This window comes from Drosophila montana, unplaced genomic scaffold (assembly GCF_035044405.1).
Source record: "Drosophila montana isolate Dmon_TW-CO22-7 unplaced genomic scaffold, ASM3504440v1 contig_2178_1, whole genome shotgun sequence".
In the NCBI taxonomy this organism is placed as follows: Eukaryota; Metazoa; Arthropoda; class Insecta; order Diptera; family Drosophilidae; genus Drosophila; species Drosophila montana.
The window spans coordinates 1,675,032-1,691,168 of record NW_026997075.1 but is presented as its reverse complement, the minus strand read 5'-3'; the positions used below and the strand labels follow the sequence as shown (position 1 = coordinate 1,691,168).

Sequence of the window (16,137 nt, the reverse complement as noted above, 5' to 3'; positions counted from 1 at the left end):
TTGGGGGCATCGCAAAGAATCAGCAACAACAACAACAGAACGCCAGCGAATTCGATCGTCTTGTTTCTTTTGTTTTATTGCTATACCCTTTTATTATTATTATTATTATCAACATCATTCTTATCGCAATTGTTCTGCTGGCTTTCGTTGTTGTCCAGTTGCAGTTGCAGTTGCAGCCAAAGCAAAGTGCTTAAAACAAACAGACCGAAGCAGACACAAAGTGTAATCGAAGCAAGAGAACCAAACGATATAAAGAAACAACAAACACACAAATAAAGAAACGTTCAAAGGGCAACGAGAAACCGTTCGACGAAGCGCTAAAGCCAAAAAGTGCTAAAAATAAAAAAAATGTGCGCCTCGCTGCGTCGTAATTTGTTGCTGCGGAGCCTTTGGGCCGCCGTTGTGCTTATTGGCACAGTGCAGGTGAGTCATGCAACACCAAAAATCCTAACACACACACGAACACACACACAGACATAGACACACACAGTCCAAGCTGCTAGCTGCTCTAAGCGAGCCGCAAAAATGTGCCAGCCAAAAAGAGACTAAGTTCTCGCCGCTTGTCCTTACACACACACACACACACACACTCAAACACACACACATACACTCGCACACAGACGCACAGCGTTACGCGAGTGTGCGCAAATATTGGCTTAATTGAACCGTTTTTTTCTGCTGTTCATTTTTGTTTTTCTTCTTTTTTCACCCATTCTTTTTGGGGTTTTTGTTTTGGCAGACCCCGCGCCGGCAGTCGCCCCCGGCGCAGGCAACACTTACACAACACGCACCCGAGCAATTTGCATATGAAAGCAGCACCTGGTGGGCAGCAGGTGTAAGTAAGGCCCAGCTGCCCAGCTGCCCAGCAAAACGAAAATAGGGCCGAGAAAACCCATTAACTAATGATAGCTATTTAAGTTTTAATCCTGCCAACTAAATGTTAGTCTGGAGAATATATACATATCCTGGCTGCAAGCACAGCAAACGTTTGTACTGCTCCGGTTCACGGTTCAAAAAAGAAGGCCAAGTCCTAAGCTTCGGTTCGCGGAACTGGTTTTCTAAGCCTGACTCGCCAATATAATTTCAATTTTCAAGAGAACTATTTAGAAAATCACAAATTAAATGTTGTTTTCTTAAATTATTAATGCAATTATTTACAGTTTTATTATATTATTTGCTTATGGCAAAAATATAATTTAAAATAATATTTGTTTCGGCTTTAATTTAAGGTACGGTTCGTGTTTGATAGAAAATTGGGATTTCAGCTCTGTGCTGGCGCAGTTAATTAATTTAATAATCCGCCATGGATTGATTGAATCAATACCCTCATACACACACACAAAGGCAAGGTTTTGGCAGTATTGTTGAACGTCAGATTGTGCACAGCTTCAGCTTGTGCCGTTGCCCTGACCACAAGCGGCATACAGAAGGCTCTCAATCAGGATGCATAGAGACGCCATAGTTGCCATTCAACTCGTTTAAGGAAGCACTCATCAGCTTCTCAATTCATCGATATCTCAGGGTATTGTGTGTGTGTGGCCAGGATAAATATTCAATGTGAAAATGTTATTCAAATGAATTCAGAAAACAATTTGCCTGAGTCCTGGCTTAGGGGCAGCTGCCACCTGCCAACTGCCACCTATTGACGTGTTTTGCCATGGCAATTTCTGCCATACTTAAACAATTTGCACAGAAAGGATATCACAGGATAGCTCTGGAGACACGCACACACATCGTTGAGAGCTTGCAATCTAAGGCAAAAGCAGAAACAACAAAAAATAAAAACTAAAACCTATCAAATTCATATACACACACACACACAGCACATTCAAAGAGCTATTATACGAGCGGGCGCCAAATGGGTGGTTTTTCCGGGGCCCGCTGGGGGGGCAGGCGGGCAACACTAAGCTGATTTATAAGTTGGCCAGCTGCTGCTTCCGATTCTGGGTCTATGTTCAGGTGCTGTTAGTATGGCTCTCGTTCTGTCCCTCTCGCTCTGTCTGTCCCTTTCAGGCCCGTTGTTTTGTATGCAGCTTGCAATTTGTATTGCCCTGGCCCCCAATGAATGTCCCTCTTCCATATATATATATATATATATATATATATATGTGTGTGTGTGTGTTGCCTGATACTTTAATGCCGCTATTCATATCGGTCTTTGTTCCTAGCAATTTATGAGTGACCCAGGGCACGTTGCTGCCTCTGGCTGTCACAGTCACAGTTGGCAACCACTTGCAGCGCCAGTTTCAGTTACACTTCTGTACCCATATTTACCTCAAGTAACACCACCATCAGCACCACCGCCGCCGCCCTCAAGCCACCCCCCATCACAGCGCTCGACAGCTAGCCGTCAACATTGCTGTGCACGTTATCAGACCCACGCATCGCTCTCCACCGTTTTTATACTCTTGTCGAGGGTATTGTGATAATGTCAAGGAATGGGTAACATATAAAAGAAGATTTATACGACCCTATAAAGCATATATACATATATTCTTGATCAATATCAACAGCCGAGTAGATCCATCGGTCCGCATAGATTTGTCCTTCTGTTGCAGCCACTAAATATAAAGGAAAGTTTACCGAATCTGTCCACTTTACCATATAGCCGCTATAGGAAAAATCGGCCGAACTTAAGTAATTGCATGGACAACTTTTTGGTTTTAAAAGATATCTTAAGCAAATTCTGAATGTTAGAGCTATACTATAAACATCGAATTTATATATTCTATTCTATAAATCTATTGATCTCACGATATCTTGACCAAACTCAGCAATTGCGAGCTTAATATAATTACTTGGGTAACAAGCTTTCATATGATATCATTTCATTAAGGGAATCTTAGCTTCGGTCTGTCCAGGATATCGGTTTTTTTCGTGTTGTGGTTGCTGTTGCTATTGTTGCTGTTGTTGTTGCTGCTGCTGCTGTTGTTGTTGCTGCTGCTGCTGTTGTCGGTGGTTGCTTACGTACATTTCTATTTTTCTTATACAACTTGCATTGCGGGGAGCTGTGCGTATTTTCCAGTTTTTTTTATTTTTCTGCCCTTCTTTTGTGTCCTTTTTTTATATTTCGCTTCAAAGGACTCGTCGCACGCGCGTCTGACTCATGCGTCATGCAGACAGTTACGAAGCGGGCAGGCACAATCTGCCATATGTCCAGGCGACCACGCAACAACCCAACAGCCTGGATCCTGTTTCTGGCACAACCCATACAAAGTCTAGTCGCATACGTAAGCCCCTCTAGTTACGAGCGTATCAAGCCTCGCAATGTTAGCGGGAGGTCCGGTGTGGGGGCGTTGGCCATTTGATTGTCGGGGCAACAACTGGTAACTGACAACTGGCAACTGGCAACTGGCAGGCAGCTAGTTGTCAATTCGCAGCCCGCTCAGCTTAAGCAACCCCTATGCCGTGTTTACGGTAATTCAGCTAAACTAAGTTCGGGGTTGGGGACACTATGTGCTAGGGTCGCGTCCACTAAACCTGCCTGATGGCCAGTTAGAGCCTTTAACTTGCAACTCTTTTAGTATGCACAAGTCCACAAATATGAATCATAAAGCTGCGAATGAGTTTCTGTTTGTGCAAAACCACATCGAGTGGGTGCTGGCGGGCTAAGCAAGAATTTAGCACCACTTTTCCACTAGTTCTGCACTACTACCCTTTGTATGTACAGTGGGCGGCATATTTATGTTGACCAACTCTTCCCTCGCCTATTGACGTCTGCTTAGGTCAGCTTGAAACAAAGTCAATATAAACAAAGTACGCAATCGATGTGGCTTAAAACTTATTTATTACAAAATATTAACAAATATTTATAAAAACTTGTCTCATCAAAATAATTACGCCGTCTACTCTACTATATAATATTACTCAATTTGCTATTAGCAATTGGTTGTAAGCATCAGGGCTGCAAACCTTGGAAATATTTTTCGGGGGCTCAAAACAAGTAGCTGGCTTTGGTTGCGGCTCATAAATCTGAATTTCCTTATCCACGAACTTCCTGATTCAATTATTACTTTGTAAGTAGTTCTTCACCAAGTAACATTTAAAATTGATCAGTTTTGTATTAGCAATTGGCAATAAACACCAAGACTGCAAGGCCTCAAGAACATTGGGGTTTAAGCCAAATCCCTGCCTTGTAGTTAGTCTGGTTTTCCCTATCCACAAACCAACTGCATTTGGCACCACTTCGGCACTAGTTCTGCACCATTAGGCTATGCATGTGTGTGTGATATTCAGAAGCATCTAGAAGATAATTAGCTTTCCGTTTTGAATTTGAAGCCTAACACTTGTAGCTTATGTGCCTTAGGGCTGCCAACCTGACTGGACGTAACCACAAAGTGCTCAATTTGAATTTCCCGCTAATCGAATGGGTACCATTTACCAGGGCAATAAGGACTTGGCTTTGTGCGTGGTTTATGTGTTGGTTGTTGCCTGCAATTTGTTGTTGTTGTTGTTGTTGTTGCTAGCGATAGATTCACCCCTCTCTCCCTCTCTCTCGCCCTCTCACTCTCTCTCTGTCGCTCTGGTTGCATTTAATCATGGCTGGCCGGAGGTTTGCATTTATTGCATGCACTTAGTCACTCGCATAGCAAATGCAGCGTTCCCGCCCCTGGCTCAGTGTGACGCCTCTTATGACTGCTGTATGCACCCTTAGCAGTACCCCCCACCCCCCGCCGCCCATTTTCCCAGTTGGCCGCTTCACTCCCATCGGTATACGTTAGCATTTATCAGGCTTGGCAATGCCAAACAACTTGGTCAGCGTTGTCGTTTGCTGCCTCACTGACGATTGTCCTCGTCCACATTGACAGCCAGTTCGTCGTTCTCATTGTTGTTGTTGTTGTTGTCATTGTTGTAGTCGTTTGCTGTACGTGCACATTCATTAGTTGTGGTGTCACAGTCCACACATCCACACCCACAAAACCCCCATCCACACACACACACCGCACACACACAGACAAATGGACTGTGCACTGACCCCACTTCCTTTCAATTTCCCATGCCAGAGCTGGAATCCTTTTGCGTTTTCTTGCTGCCTTTGCTGGCTTCAGCCTTGCCTTCATCATTGTTTGCTGTGTCCTTCAGCCACATTTCGAATCCTTAACTCGACTCGTTTCGTTTCGATTCGTTTCGATTCGTTTGGTTTGGTTTTGAATTCGTTACGCTATTTGGTTCGCTTTATTTGTCTTCTTATTTTTCTTTCACTTTTCTGCTGTCACTTGCTTGTGTGCAGCTTTGCTTTTTATGTTAGTCCTGACTATGTCCTGTCTACGTCCTGCCTCCTGACTCTTCTGACCGGCTGCTCGTGGCATGCCGCCAGTCCCCTTTATCATATCTGCACCCATATCCAGTTACAAAGCGTTTACGCCTCAATGGTTTTTTCGATTATGCATTTTGCTCATTTCAACGTTGACAAAGGCGCAACCCCCGCCAGCCATTTATATAGCCCCCATCCAATCCCCGGCTGCCCCAGCGCCAACCAAGCGCGATGGCTTTGTTTTAGGCTAATGTCGCTGCCTTCTGCACCACCGCCGATAGCCGAAGCCAAGTCCTAAGCCACAATCACTGCCGGAGCCTCTGGCTCAGATTGAGTTGGAGCTGAAGCCAAAGTCTAGCCTAAGGCATAGGCTATTGAAATAGGGTTAAGTGCCTTGTCTGCATTAATAGGAAAGCATGACACGTCGAAGATTTAATACCCTTACCGGGATATGGACAAGAAATGCTTTTAAATTAAAGCAATAGTTCCAACCTCCATAGGAGCCATATGATATAGTATACCGATTTGATACGATTTTGCAGATATGTTTGGTTTAAAGTAATTCCCACTATTGCTGAACTTGGTCAAAATTTCGGGGGCAATAGAACAATTTTCCTTTCAGAACTCATTTTTTGACTGATTCTTTCTATGATTTAGTAATTCGAAGTTTTTGATACTTATCTCACAAGTAAAGCTCTTAGAATCAGAGCATGGTTATGATATCTCAAAAAACCAACAGAAAGGCGAACCAAAGCAAAGGTGCTCTTACGTTACGAGACAGACAGCCATACGCACATGGCTGTAACGACTAGTCTGTTCATAATGATTAAGAATATAAACGCTCTATAGGGTCGTAGATGTCCCCTTCTATGAGTTGCCTATTCCGTGACAAAATTATCGTCGATAAGGATAAAAGAAAAAGATGAATTTCACATGGCAAACGGACGTTATTGAGCCATTATTGGTAGCTTGAACTTTTGCAATTGCTCCAAGCTCTCCCCCTCAGACACACACACATTCCCCCCTTGGCCAACAAGCAATACCAGGCCACGTGGGTCAATAACACTTATCCTGCGGCAGCCGCAAGGTGACGGCTCTTCAGTTAAGCCTAAGCTGCTGCCACCACAAAGGAGCCTCAGGCTGCTGCCGGCCAAAATGATCATAATGATGATGATAATGATGACGATTGTAATGATGACTCACACAATTAAGCAAATGAAGCAAACGAAACGCGAAAGCAAAGGTATAAAAATGTGCGACCAGAAGGCGATGGAGGGGTCCTGGAATAGACAAGTAAACGAAGCGGAAGGCACGACAAGATAAAAATGTATTTTTTGGACTGGCGACGATTAAATACCCTTACCGTAAATGCGATAATAAACGCAAGCCATTTGTCGATCAATCGTTTTTATGGCAAACATAGATTATGATTTTTATAACAAAGGCGATTTTTATTCAGATTTAATAATAAGCGACAGAGTAATAGACGGGCATATCAGCTCGGCTGATGATGCTGATCAAGAATATGAAAAAATTAGAATGCCCTTAGCAAGTATATAAAAGGCAAATAGGCGTCGAATAAGCAAGCCGAGAAACGTGCCACGCACACAGCTGTCACATGACACAAGTTTAGTGTGTGAGAGAGACAGAAAGAAAAGTGAGACAAAGACAAAGAGAGAGCGAGAGAGAGAGAGAGAGAGAAAGAGTGTTTATGTGTGTAAGAGGGACCCGCTCGGGCGCCATTTTGCCAGGCTCAAAAAGGGTGCACCATCCAGCTGAAACTCCAGCGGGGATTCAACTTATGCAAACAGTAGCTGCTAAATGTGGGTGGGCGCGGGCTCATTGATAGCACCCCCCTCGCCCACCTCCGAGGGGTGGTAGGGGGGCGCACAACGGGCGGTAGCGCTGAAAGAAGCTGCTGAAGCTGAAAATAAAAGTTCGTCCGGCTCGTCTGGTTTGTTTGTATTGCACGTCGCTGTAAGCATATATATAAGTATATTTATATAAACATATACCTATACATACGTATATATAGGCGTATACGTAATAGGAACAGGCAACAGGGAACAGGGAATAGGGAATAGGGAGTAGGAGCAACGTGAACGTTAAAGGAAAATGCCAAAGCACTGCTCGGAACGTGCAGCGACAACGTGCCAAACTGAAACTTGTGGCAGGTGCTTGAATTTGGCATTTTGTTGACTTAGCCTGAACGACTTTGCTTGTTGTGATATGCCCCGACCCTCCTATACTACATAACCCTGTCCACATGCCACCTAGCCGCATGCATTATTTGCTCAAGTGGTTTGTAGTGGGTGCGCAATGTGAACGCCAACCTCATCCTTTGGCAGATTCGAAGTAGTTCGCCGCTGATTTCATTTGAGTCGCATGCCACTTTTCAATCGGCTCGCAGGAGTCACGTTGCCAGTTGCCAGTTGCCGGTTGCCGAGCACGCAGGAGGTCGGCTTCTTACCTAATGCGAAGCCAGAAGGTGTGGCAGACAATCCGTTGCATACGTTGCGAATGAATCTGGTCTTGACTTTTCCACGCGAATTGTTTTGCCAGAGGATTTTGTGAGATTTCGTAAGACATTTGGGCGAACTTCGTCTGCAGCATGAGGCATGAGGCATGCGGCATGCGGCACGCGGCATGCGGCAAGGGGCATCATTATCGATGGTGTCATTAGCCATGGGTCGAGTGTCGAGCATTCAACGACGAGTGGTTGCCACCGAGAAAGACATAGCGAGAGAGGGAGGGAGAGAGCTGGGCTAGGCACTTTGGCCAGTCCGTTGATAAATAACCGAATAGATAAATGATGATGCGGCATACGAATGAATGAATAAATGAATCAATTATTAGCCTCTTGCATACAAATGAAACGCTTCTACCCAAATTACATATTACCATCTGCTCTACTAGAATAATTAATAGGTACTATTCCCATTTAGTACTTTAGGTTTCTGCTACAGAAAGTCCTTCAGCTGCACATAGTTGGGCCCATCTGTTCCACATCTGAACTACTCTAGTTGAATGTTTCCCACTCTTATTTGACAATCAGCTCGAATTGCAATGTACTGCAAAAGGTTAAATGCTTGATTATGCTGCCCAAGCCGTAAGATCTAGCCAGGGATTATGAAGAATTCCATCCATTGGGTGAAAAACGATCAGCTTCATTGTAAAAATTCTTTTGAGACATGTCTCACGCTTTTTGATAAATCCGCTCCCGTGGGTGGAATATGGGCCGCCAAGGCTTATAGACGAATGCCTAAGTTTCACCCGAACGGATTTTAATTTACGTTTAAGGCCCTGCTCTAGAATTTAATTAAAATGAAAAAAAAACGCCATCCCTCATCCACCGCAAGTTCGAGAAATTCGCAGAATACAGTTCTAGCGCAGCGGAAAATTCGTGGATGTGATGTACAAAGGCAAGGCCGTCAGTATTCATATATAATATACACTTGATCTTTTTTATATATATATACATATTTTATTTCAAGCACAAAACACTTTATTATTTTGTGCGTAGCATGGGTTTTTCCACACTTTTCCTTAGCTGCCTTCGTTGTTGAGGTTCACGAAATTTTATGCCCGGGGCATAGCAAATGAGTCATGTAATTCGCTCGATTTGCGACTTGGGATTTGGAATTTCGGTTAGCTTACAATTCCGTACTTGGGTTGTCTGACAGGTTGCCCTGGTCTGCCATTAAACACTCCGCTTAAATGCAAATAATCAAATTTCGGCTACGTACATACTGCATAAAAAGCATACAAACAAGCTGCTAATTACGTGACCCAATTAATACTAAACACACACACACACACACACACACACACACACACACACACACACACACACACACACACAGAGACGCACACAAATAGAAATATTCGTTGGCTTTTAAAATTTTTGCTTTTAACAGCTAGAGGAAAAAAAGAGAAAAAAAACCGATGATAGCCAAAATGTTTATTTGAAATGTGCGCCAGGAAATACATTTGGAGCATTTCGCCTGCTCTGCCCCCTGCCCGCCCCTGCCCTACCTCCTGCACTTCGCAGCATTTTCCATTTTTTTTTTTATTATTATTTAGCTGGCTTTTTGTGCGGCACGGAAAATCCAATTTTATTTGCATTTTCATTAACAGCAAATAATAAAACGGAAATATGATTTTTATGCCATTCCCATGCAAAATGGCGACCCGTGGCACAGTTAACGCAGCAGCTGCTACAAGCCCAACGCCCGCCCACATTGCCCCCAGCCACGCCTTGTGCGCCCACTTCCAGGCCATTACAACGTGCATTTCCGTTTTAACATTTTACTGCTGCTGCCTCTGCTGATGCCTTTGCTGCTGGTGCTGCTGCTGCTGTAGTTGTTGTTGTTGTTGTTTTTGGGTGATTATAAGCAATTTGTGTTATAAAATCGCAATATTGCATTTTTGGACTGCTGCTTGCCTTGGTGCCTCAGCCAATCCCCACTTTTGACTTCCGCTCCCTTTCCCTTTCCCATTTCCATTTCCATTTATTTTCCACTTTTTTAGCTTTTCTCGTTTGGCTTATTTTTCAATTGGCATAGTTTTCGCTTGCTTGGCTTTTCTTCGGAAATTTTACCCTCTGCTGCCTTCTGCACCCCCGCTCGCTCTCGCTCTCTGTCTTTTTTTTACGCTCTCTTTTCTGCCTCTTGAGTTCTACTTTAGACTAAATAAATTCTTGTTATGAACCTCAAGCTGAAAATAGGATTTTATAAGAAAATATTTTGAAATGTATTCATTTGATTCGGATCGAATGCTCGGCTGCTCACATGTGGATAGCCAGAAAATACCCTGGGGAGTTATCAATACTGCTCTGGGGTCTGGCTTCAATTTGGCACCACTTGCCTCCAGCTTTGGTCCAAGCAACAAACAATGCAACCAAATCAAAGGCCAATCCCAAATCCAACTCCAGTTTGACACATTAATACGAATGCCGCGCCGGGGGGGCGGTCATATCCACGGCATCATTCGTCGTATTCCCCAAATCCCATTTGGCTATCAGCACGATATGTGGACGATGGTGGCTGCGGGTGCAGGGGCAGGGGCAGGGGCAGGGGTGTGGGCGAGGGTGTGAGTTGTTTGTCAAATCGACGAGCAGATCCGGACAAAACCCCAAACCATTTTAGGGTCATAAAATTGGGCAGTGCGCCTCATGCGCTGACTGGGCGGGATGATGCTGCCTGCAATTGTTGTGGTTCTGGCGGAACCTGTGTGTGTGTGTGTGTGTGCGTGTATCGTGGGGCATGTGTTGGCTGTGTCAAGTGAAGCGCAATATTTGTGACATAAAATTCGCTATTAAATTAAATTTTATTTGCACATTCATTCAAAGTACACCCAGCAATATATATATACATATATATATATATATATGTATATACATATATATATATATTCCCCATAGGGAACAAAAAAACACCACGCAAATAAAGCGCAGTCGGACGGGGCAAGCTGAAGATTGAAGTTGAAGTTGCAAAGCGGGGTGGAGCTGGGCTACGAAAGTCGCCCATCTGCTAGAAGAATTGAATTTTACGAGCGCGTTTGCAGATAATGAAATTTATATACACAGACAGACGTTTGGACGAGCAGGCAAGGAAATACAGCCAAGCAGACAGATTGACAGACAGACAGATAGACATGCAGGCAGACAGACAGATAGGCAGACAAACTGACAGACAGGAAGACAGAATTACAAATAGCATAGTTGGGCGCCATTTCTGAGCTGAGCAATGCAGATTTCAAGAATTTGGAGCCAAGAATATAACTAATGCAAAGACAATCTTGTATAAATAAACGAAGAGCTGGTTTGTCAAGCTCATTGTAAAGCTAACATTAGGTTAAGCAAACTGCCAAGCTTTATGTTTGCTTAATCAGACTGCCGGCCAAGAGAATGCAAGTCGCCGCCTCTCCAGCAAATGCATAAAAGAGAGCGAAAGCAACAAATAATGTTCGAGATGCACAGTGCAATAAGCAAATATAATTTTGACATTAAGTTACAATGCAGCTGGCAGCATAAAGAAGAAAGTGTAGCTAGCTGGTAAACTAGGACGGACACATGTCTATTAGACATAATCAATTTCAACTTATTGTTTAAATAAACCAAGCGCAGCAAACATTTGCATTAAATATTGACAAAAGAAACAAAAAAAAAAACATTTAGCATAAATTATATATTCAATTTACACACAAAAAAAGTTTCTACTTATATGTCATATGAAATGCAACTTGAACAAAAAGTAAATAAAATGTTTGACTTTAAATTGAATACATTTGCATTAAATTCATGCAAATTGAATTTCAAGCGAATGCGCCAAATGATTCGATTCCCGACAGCTCAACCTGAGTCACATGACTTGGCAATGAAGCAACAATTTAACTGTCCCGTCGCCCCCTCTCCACGTCTTGACAAGCACGCAGCATCTTAACTAGAGAGTGCGTATGAATAACCTGACAAAAAAAGAAACAACACTGAAAAATTCGAAGGAGATTTTCTAGCTGATGCCTACTTTTGTGCGTGCGTGTGTGTGTGTGTGTGTGTGCGTGTATGTGTGTGTAGCCTGTGGCATTCGCACTGCCGCATGTGATGCGTGTCGCGTGTCTTTGCGGCTTCGCGCGCCGCGCTGTGACACTTAACCAGCCATGTCCAAAACGAGCCAACGCACATTGTTGTGCTTCCTTGTCAAGCCTCCCACACTCACCCCCCGCTTTTCCCTCGCCTGGCACAACACACACACACTTCAACGTGATGTTCCCCTCTTCCACGACCCGCCGTCGCACTTAATAAAATAACGTTGTATGCGCTGCGGCGCATAATGTCTGCGAGTCCTGTTTAACTAGGTGTGTGTGTGTGTGTATGTGTGTGTTTGGTGTCAACTGTAATTGTATTTGTTAGCCTGTCACACACAAACGTATACACACAGGCACACACAACGACGCACTCAATGCCATGTATGTCTGTTGTTCTTGTTCTTGTTTTAGATGCCATATTTATACCCTGTACCCATTTTAAAAATGGGGTACGAATGTTCTGTGGAAATGTATGTTATATTCAGAGTGAAGCATAAGGTCGAACCCCTAAAGAAAACATTATGTTGATCTGTCCCTAAACCTAAACGCATACGCAGAGACAGAATATCGTTGCGCAACATTTGGTATTTTGGTTCTCGTATATTATATATACACACACAATAAATTTACTCTCCCCGTTCGTTTCGACGTTTTTTGGCTAGATAATTTTATGTTGCTCGGCTTATTAAAGAATGCGCGTTTCATGATCAAAAGCTGGCGGGGTAAATGTAGTATAGCCGATGCGCATTTGAATGGTACAGGGTATCTCCTAGTTGTTTGCACTCGACTAACATTTGTTATTGTTGCTTTTGATGTTGTTGCATGCAAGTGAGTTGCCTGTGTGGGCAGCTCCATTAAACTCTGCCGCTTGTGGCTAAAATTTGCCAGCTATGCGCAGCTGTGGCAAAAAGTTAATGGCCAAAGCCAAACCAACGAGACAGCATGCCCCGCTCGTGCCCCAAACTGTTTGCAGCAGCGCTTTCACTTCTCAGCTCACTGTCTGTGTGTTTGTGTGTGTGTGTGTGTGTGTGTGTGTGTGTGTGTGTGTGTGTGTGTGTGTGTGTGTGTGTGTGTTAATGCCTTTGTCACTTGGGTTCTATTAGGCACAAGTATGCACACACACAGATGCACACAGCTGCTGCTTGGTGCTTTATCGTTTAAATATTTCAAGTGTGCCACAGACACAACAACAACATCGTCATGTCCCGGCATGCGGCTTGCAGCGCGTGGCATGGCACATTATGTGCCACTTGTATGCGACAATGACTAGCAGACGCCGTACCGAAACCAAATCAACCCAATCCCGCCACCCCAGAGCCAAGCCCTGTCACTGTCCCTATTCCTAGCCCTAGCCCCAGACCCAGACCCAGCCTCAGTCTCAGCCCCAGCCACCAAGGGGCAAGACAAATTGTTAGTGGTGCAGCACAACCAAAGTAATGACATTTTCAACCAGTTTCGCCAGTTGTATTCTGCGTAGTTAGTGGCGCCCCTTGGCGAGGCAACGTTGTTGTTTTCTTTCTTTTTTTTGGGCGTGTTAGCCACACACTGGGCTGGAGCTGGAGCTGGAGCTGGGGCTGGGGCTGGGGTGTTGGTAATATGGAACGCCATTAAGCTCAATTGCCAGTTAAGCGCTGATTTGTGCGCTCGATTGATTAATGCGGCGTCTGTATGCGCGCATCATCGATAAGTGCCTATCGATATGCGTGTGTGCGACTGTGTGTAGGTGTGTGTGTGTGCAAAGAATCTATACCAATCGCATTTCTTTATATACATAAGCTGTAGCAACTTTTTGGCCACTTTTGGCCACTTGATGACTAGTCAGGCGTTAAATTTGATGACATTCCATATTTGCCCTCTCCCTCTCTCTCTCTCGCAATCTCCCTCTCTCTCTCTCTCTCTGGCTCTATCTCTATATATATTTTTTTTTTTATTTTATTATTAAATGTTCTTGCTGCTGCCCAAAATTATGGTCGAACGTGTCGTATGAGCAACCAAGCAGCAAACAACTCCTGTCGCCAGGGTCATGTGTGTGCACCCAAAGACTACCTATACACACACACACACACACACATACACGCACTTACACATACACATGCATACACTCATGCACACAGAATCATAAATTTACTAGAATTGAAAGCCTCATGACTGCCGAGGGGGCGTTTCCATTCAATTTCTATGCATGTTTTTTTCTGCTGAAATCAAAGACATTGCCCGCCTCTGCTGGCACGCCCATCGCACACTCACACACGCATACTGTGAAAAATGTGTGGGACTGACGTATTGGCAAATAAATAAAGCGCCAAAAATAAAATACTCGTGCGAATCTGGTCAGAAAGCAAAGCCGAAAACGACTACAAAAAAGAGCGCTTGAAAGTATGCTACAAAATTGTTTATGCGTTCCAGCGGGCGCGCGCATGTGTGCGGTAGTGTATGTTTGCGAGTGTGTGTAGCCTGATTTTTAACGTAAATAAAGCGCTATTGATATTGAGTGTCTGCCCGCAGAGGGCCACACTGAAAACTGAACGCTGTCATATTATGAACTCAGGCCAGAGGCATAAAAAGTGTTTTTTATCGCCAGCATTACAACCCCTTGCTCACACACACAACAGACTTTTGAGTGTGTCTCTGTGTGTGTGTGTATGTGTGTGTGTGTGTGTGTGCTGCATATTTTTTGGGGTCGGCAGCCGCTTTAGTTTTCCCCAACTTGCACACACTCACAGTCACACACACGCACATGGCACTCGAAGCGGCACAAATACGCGCACTGTGATTGAGTGTCGACTGCATCTGTTGTGATTTTGCGGTTGACAGTTAAGTTAATTTGTTTGCTAAAAGAAATAAACGAGAGTGTGTGACACACATGTATGTGTGTGAGTGTTTGTGTGTGGAGTGTGGAGTGTATGTAAAATTGTGTGTGGATGGCAAAGGGTATAGTTGGGTACTTATTGGCATATCCTTTTTAATATGCCCTTTCAATGATACGGAAAATTAAGTGGTTAGCACTCGTAGCACAGCACGTTTAACTGACTATATAACTAGCCGACCCTAGGCTACCCAAGCCCCACACACCCCACATCCCCTTTATGCATGCCACTTTTTCATCGAATGTCTTATGGCAACTGTACTTTGCATAGGAACTAGTTAATATAACGGTCGCTTTGTCTACAAATCGCTTTTCAGTTTGTTATCGATTTTGTATGCGCCTTAATCGATAAGTTATTTGATTACTGTTTTTTGATTGGTTATTTAATTAATATATTTTGGTTAATATATAATGAAATAGAGTTACATATAATATGTAAATATACATTCAAACATACATACATATATAGTATGCATATCATATATGCAAATTTTAATTTTTTTTTGGTAAAATAATAGGTTTCAATATTTTAAAGAGTTTTCTTCATAAACTTAACCTATAGTACGTAATTTATTCATTTTAAATGTATAAAATATCAATCAATTCACGATATTAAGTTCAAATAAAGTACGCATCTTATGTGCTTGTTATTCTGACACATATTAAATTGTCAATCATAAAATAAATATCAGGTTCTTTGGGTATTTTTATTACTATACAAAATGTTTATTTTATTTCCATTGAGTAAACAAAATTTTAATAAATTTTCTTGGCGCATATTTCATCGAAAATTGACATTGATAAGATCTATTATTGATTTATTTATATATTATTATTTGATTTATTAATTATATAAAATTAAGGCAATTGTCTCACAAACTTGTATCACTGTGCAGTGCATTGCTAAGAATCCACGCCCGTGCAAGGTGTAGCTGCTACCTTTAATGCTGTCGCTACTGCCGCTGTTGTTCTTGTTTTTGTTGTCTTACAATGACCTAAGCCAAATGAACGGCAGCTCACGGACAGTTTTTGGCCAGTTTTGTGTGTGTATTGGGGCGTGTTCGAGTGTGTGTGTGTGCGTGTGTGTGTGTGTTGGCAAAATGTTTATGTGAAAGTCTTTTTAATTTAAACTTCGCCCGCTTTGGCAGGCTTCGTTTCGCACGATTCGGCATTTGCCTTCGTTTTGTTGTTGCTCCATGCTTAGTTATTTCGCTTATTTGCATTTGGCTTGTTTGCCTTCTTTTCTGACCTTTTGGTGTGTGTGTGTGTGTGTGTGGTTGGGTGTGTATTTTATTTCTCTTCTTTATTATAGTACATAGTAATATTTTGTTTTTTTATTTTTACCAGTTGTAGCATAGGAAATTACAGAGCAGAAATAATTTTTGGGCCAGCAAAATATTTTCCCCCTCGTTTTATTGTGGCCCAAGTGAAA

General features: G+C 43.0%; 1 protein-coding gene across 6 annotated transcripts in view; it reads left to right on the top strand.

Moving 5' to 3' along the window:
* Window positions 1-16,137, top strand: part of Appl (amyloid-beta-like protein) — a 57,647-nt gene that overhangs the window by 1,226 nt on the left and 40,284 nt on the right. For all 6 annotated transcript variants that reach the window (XM_064680857.1, XM_064680853.1, XM_064680854.1 and 3 more), the window contains exon 2: window positions 159-423. In XM_064680857.1, coding sequence (XP_064536927.1) covers window positions 349-423 — 75 coding nt within the window. In that variant the 5' untranslated portion in view covers window positions 159-348. The remainder of the gene's footprint in view (window positions 1-158; window positions 424-16,137) is intronic.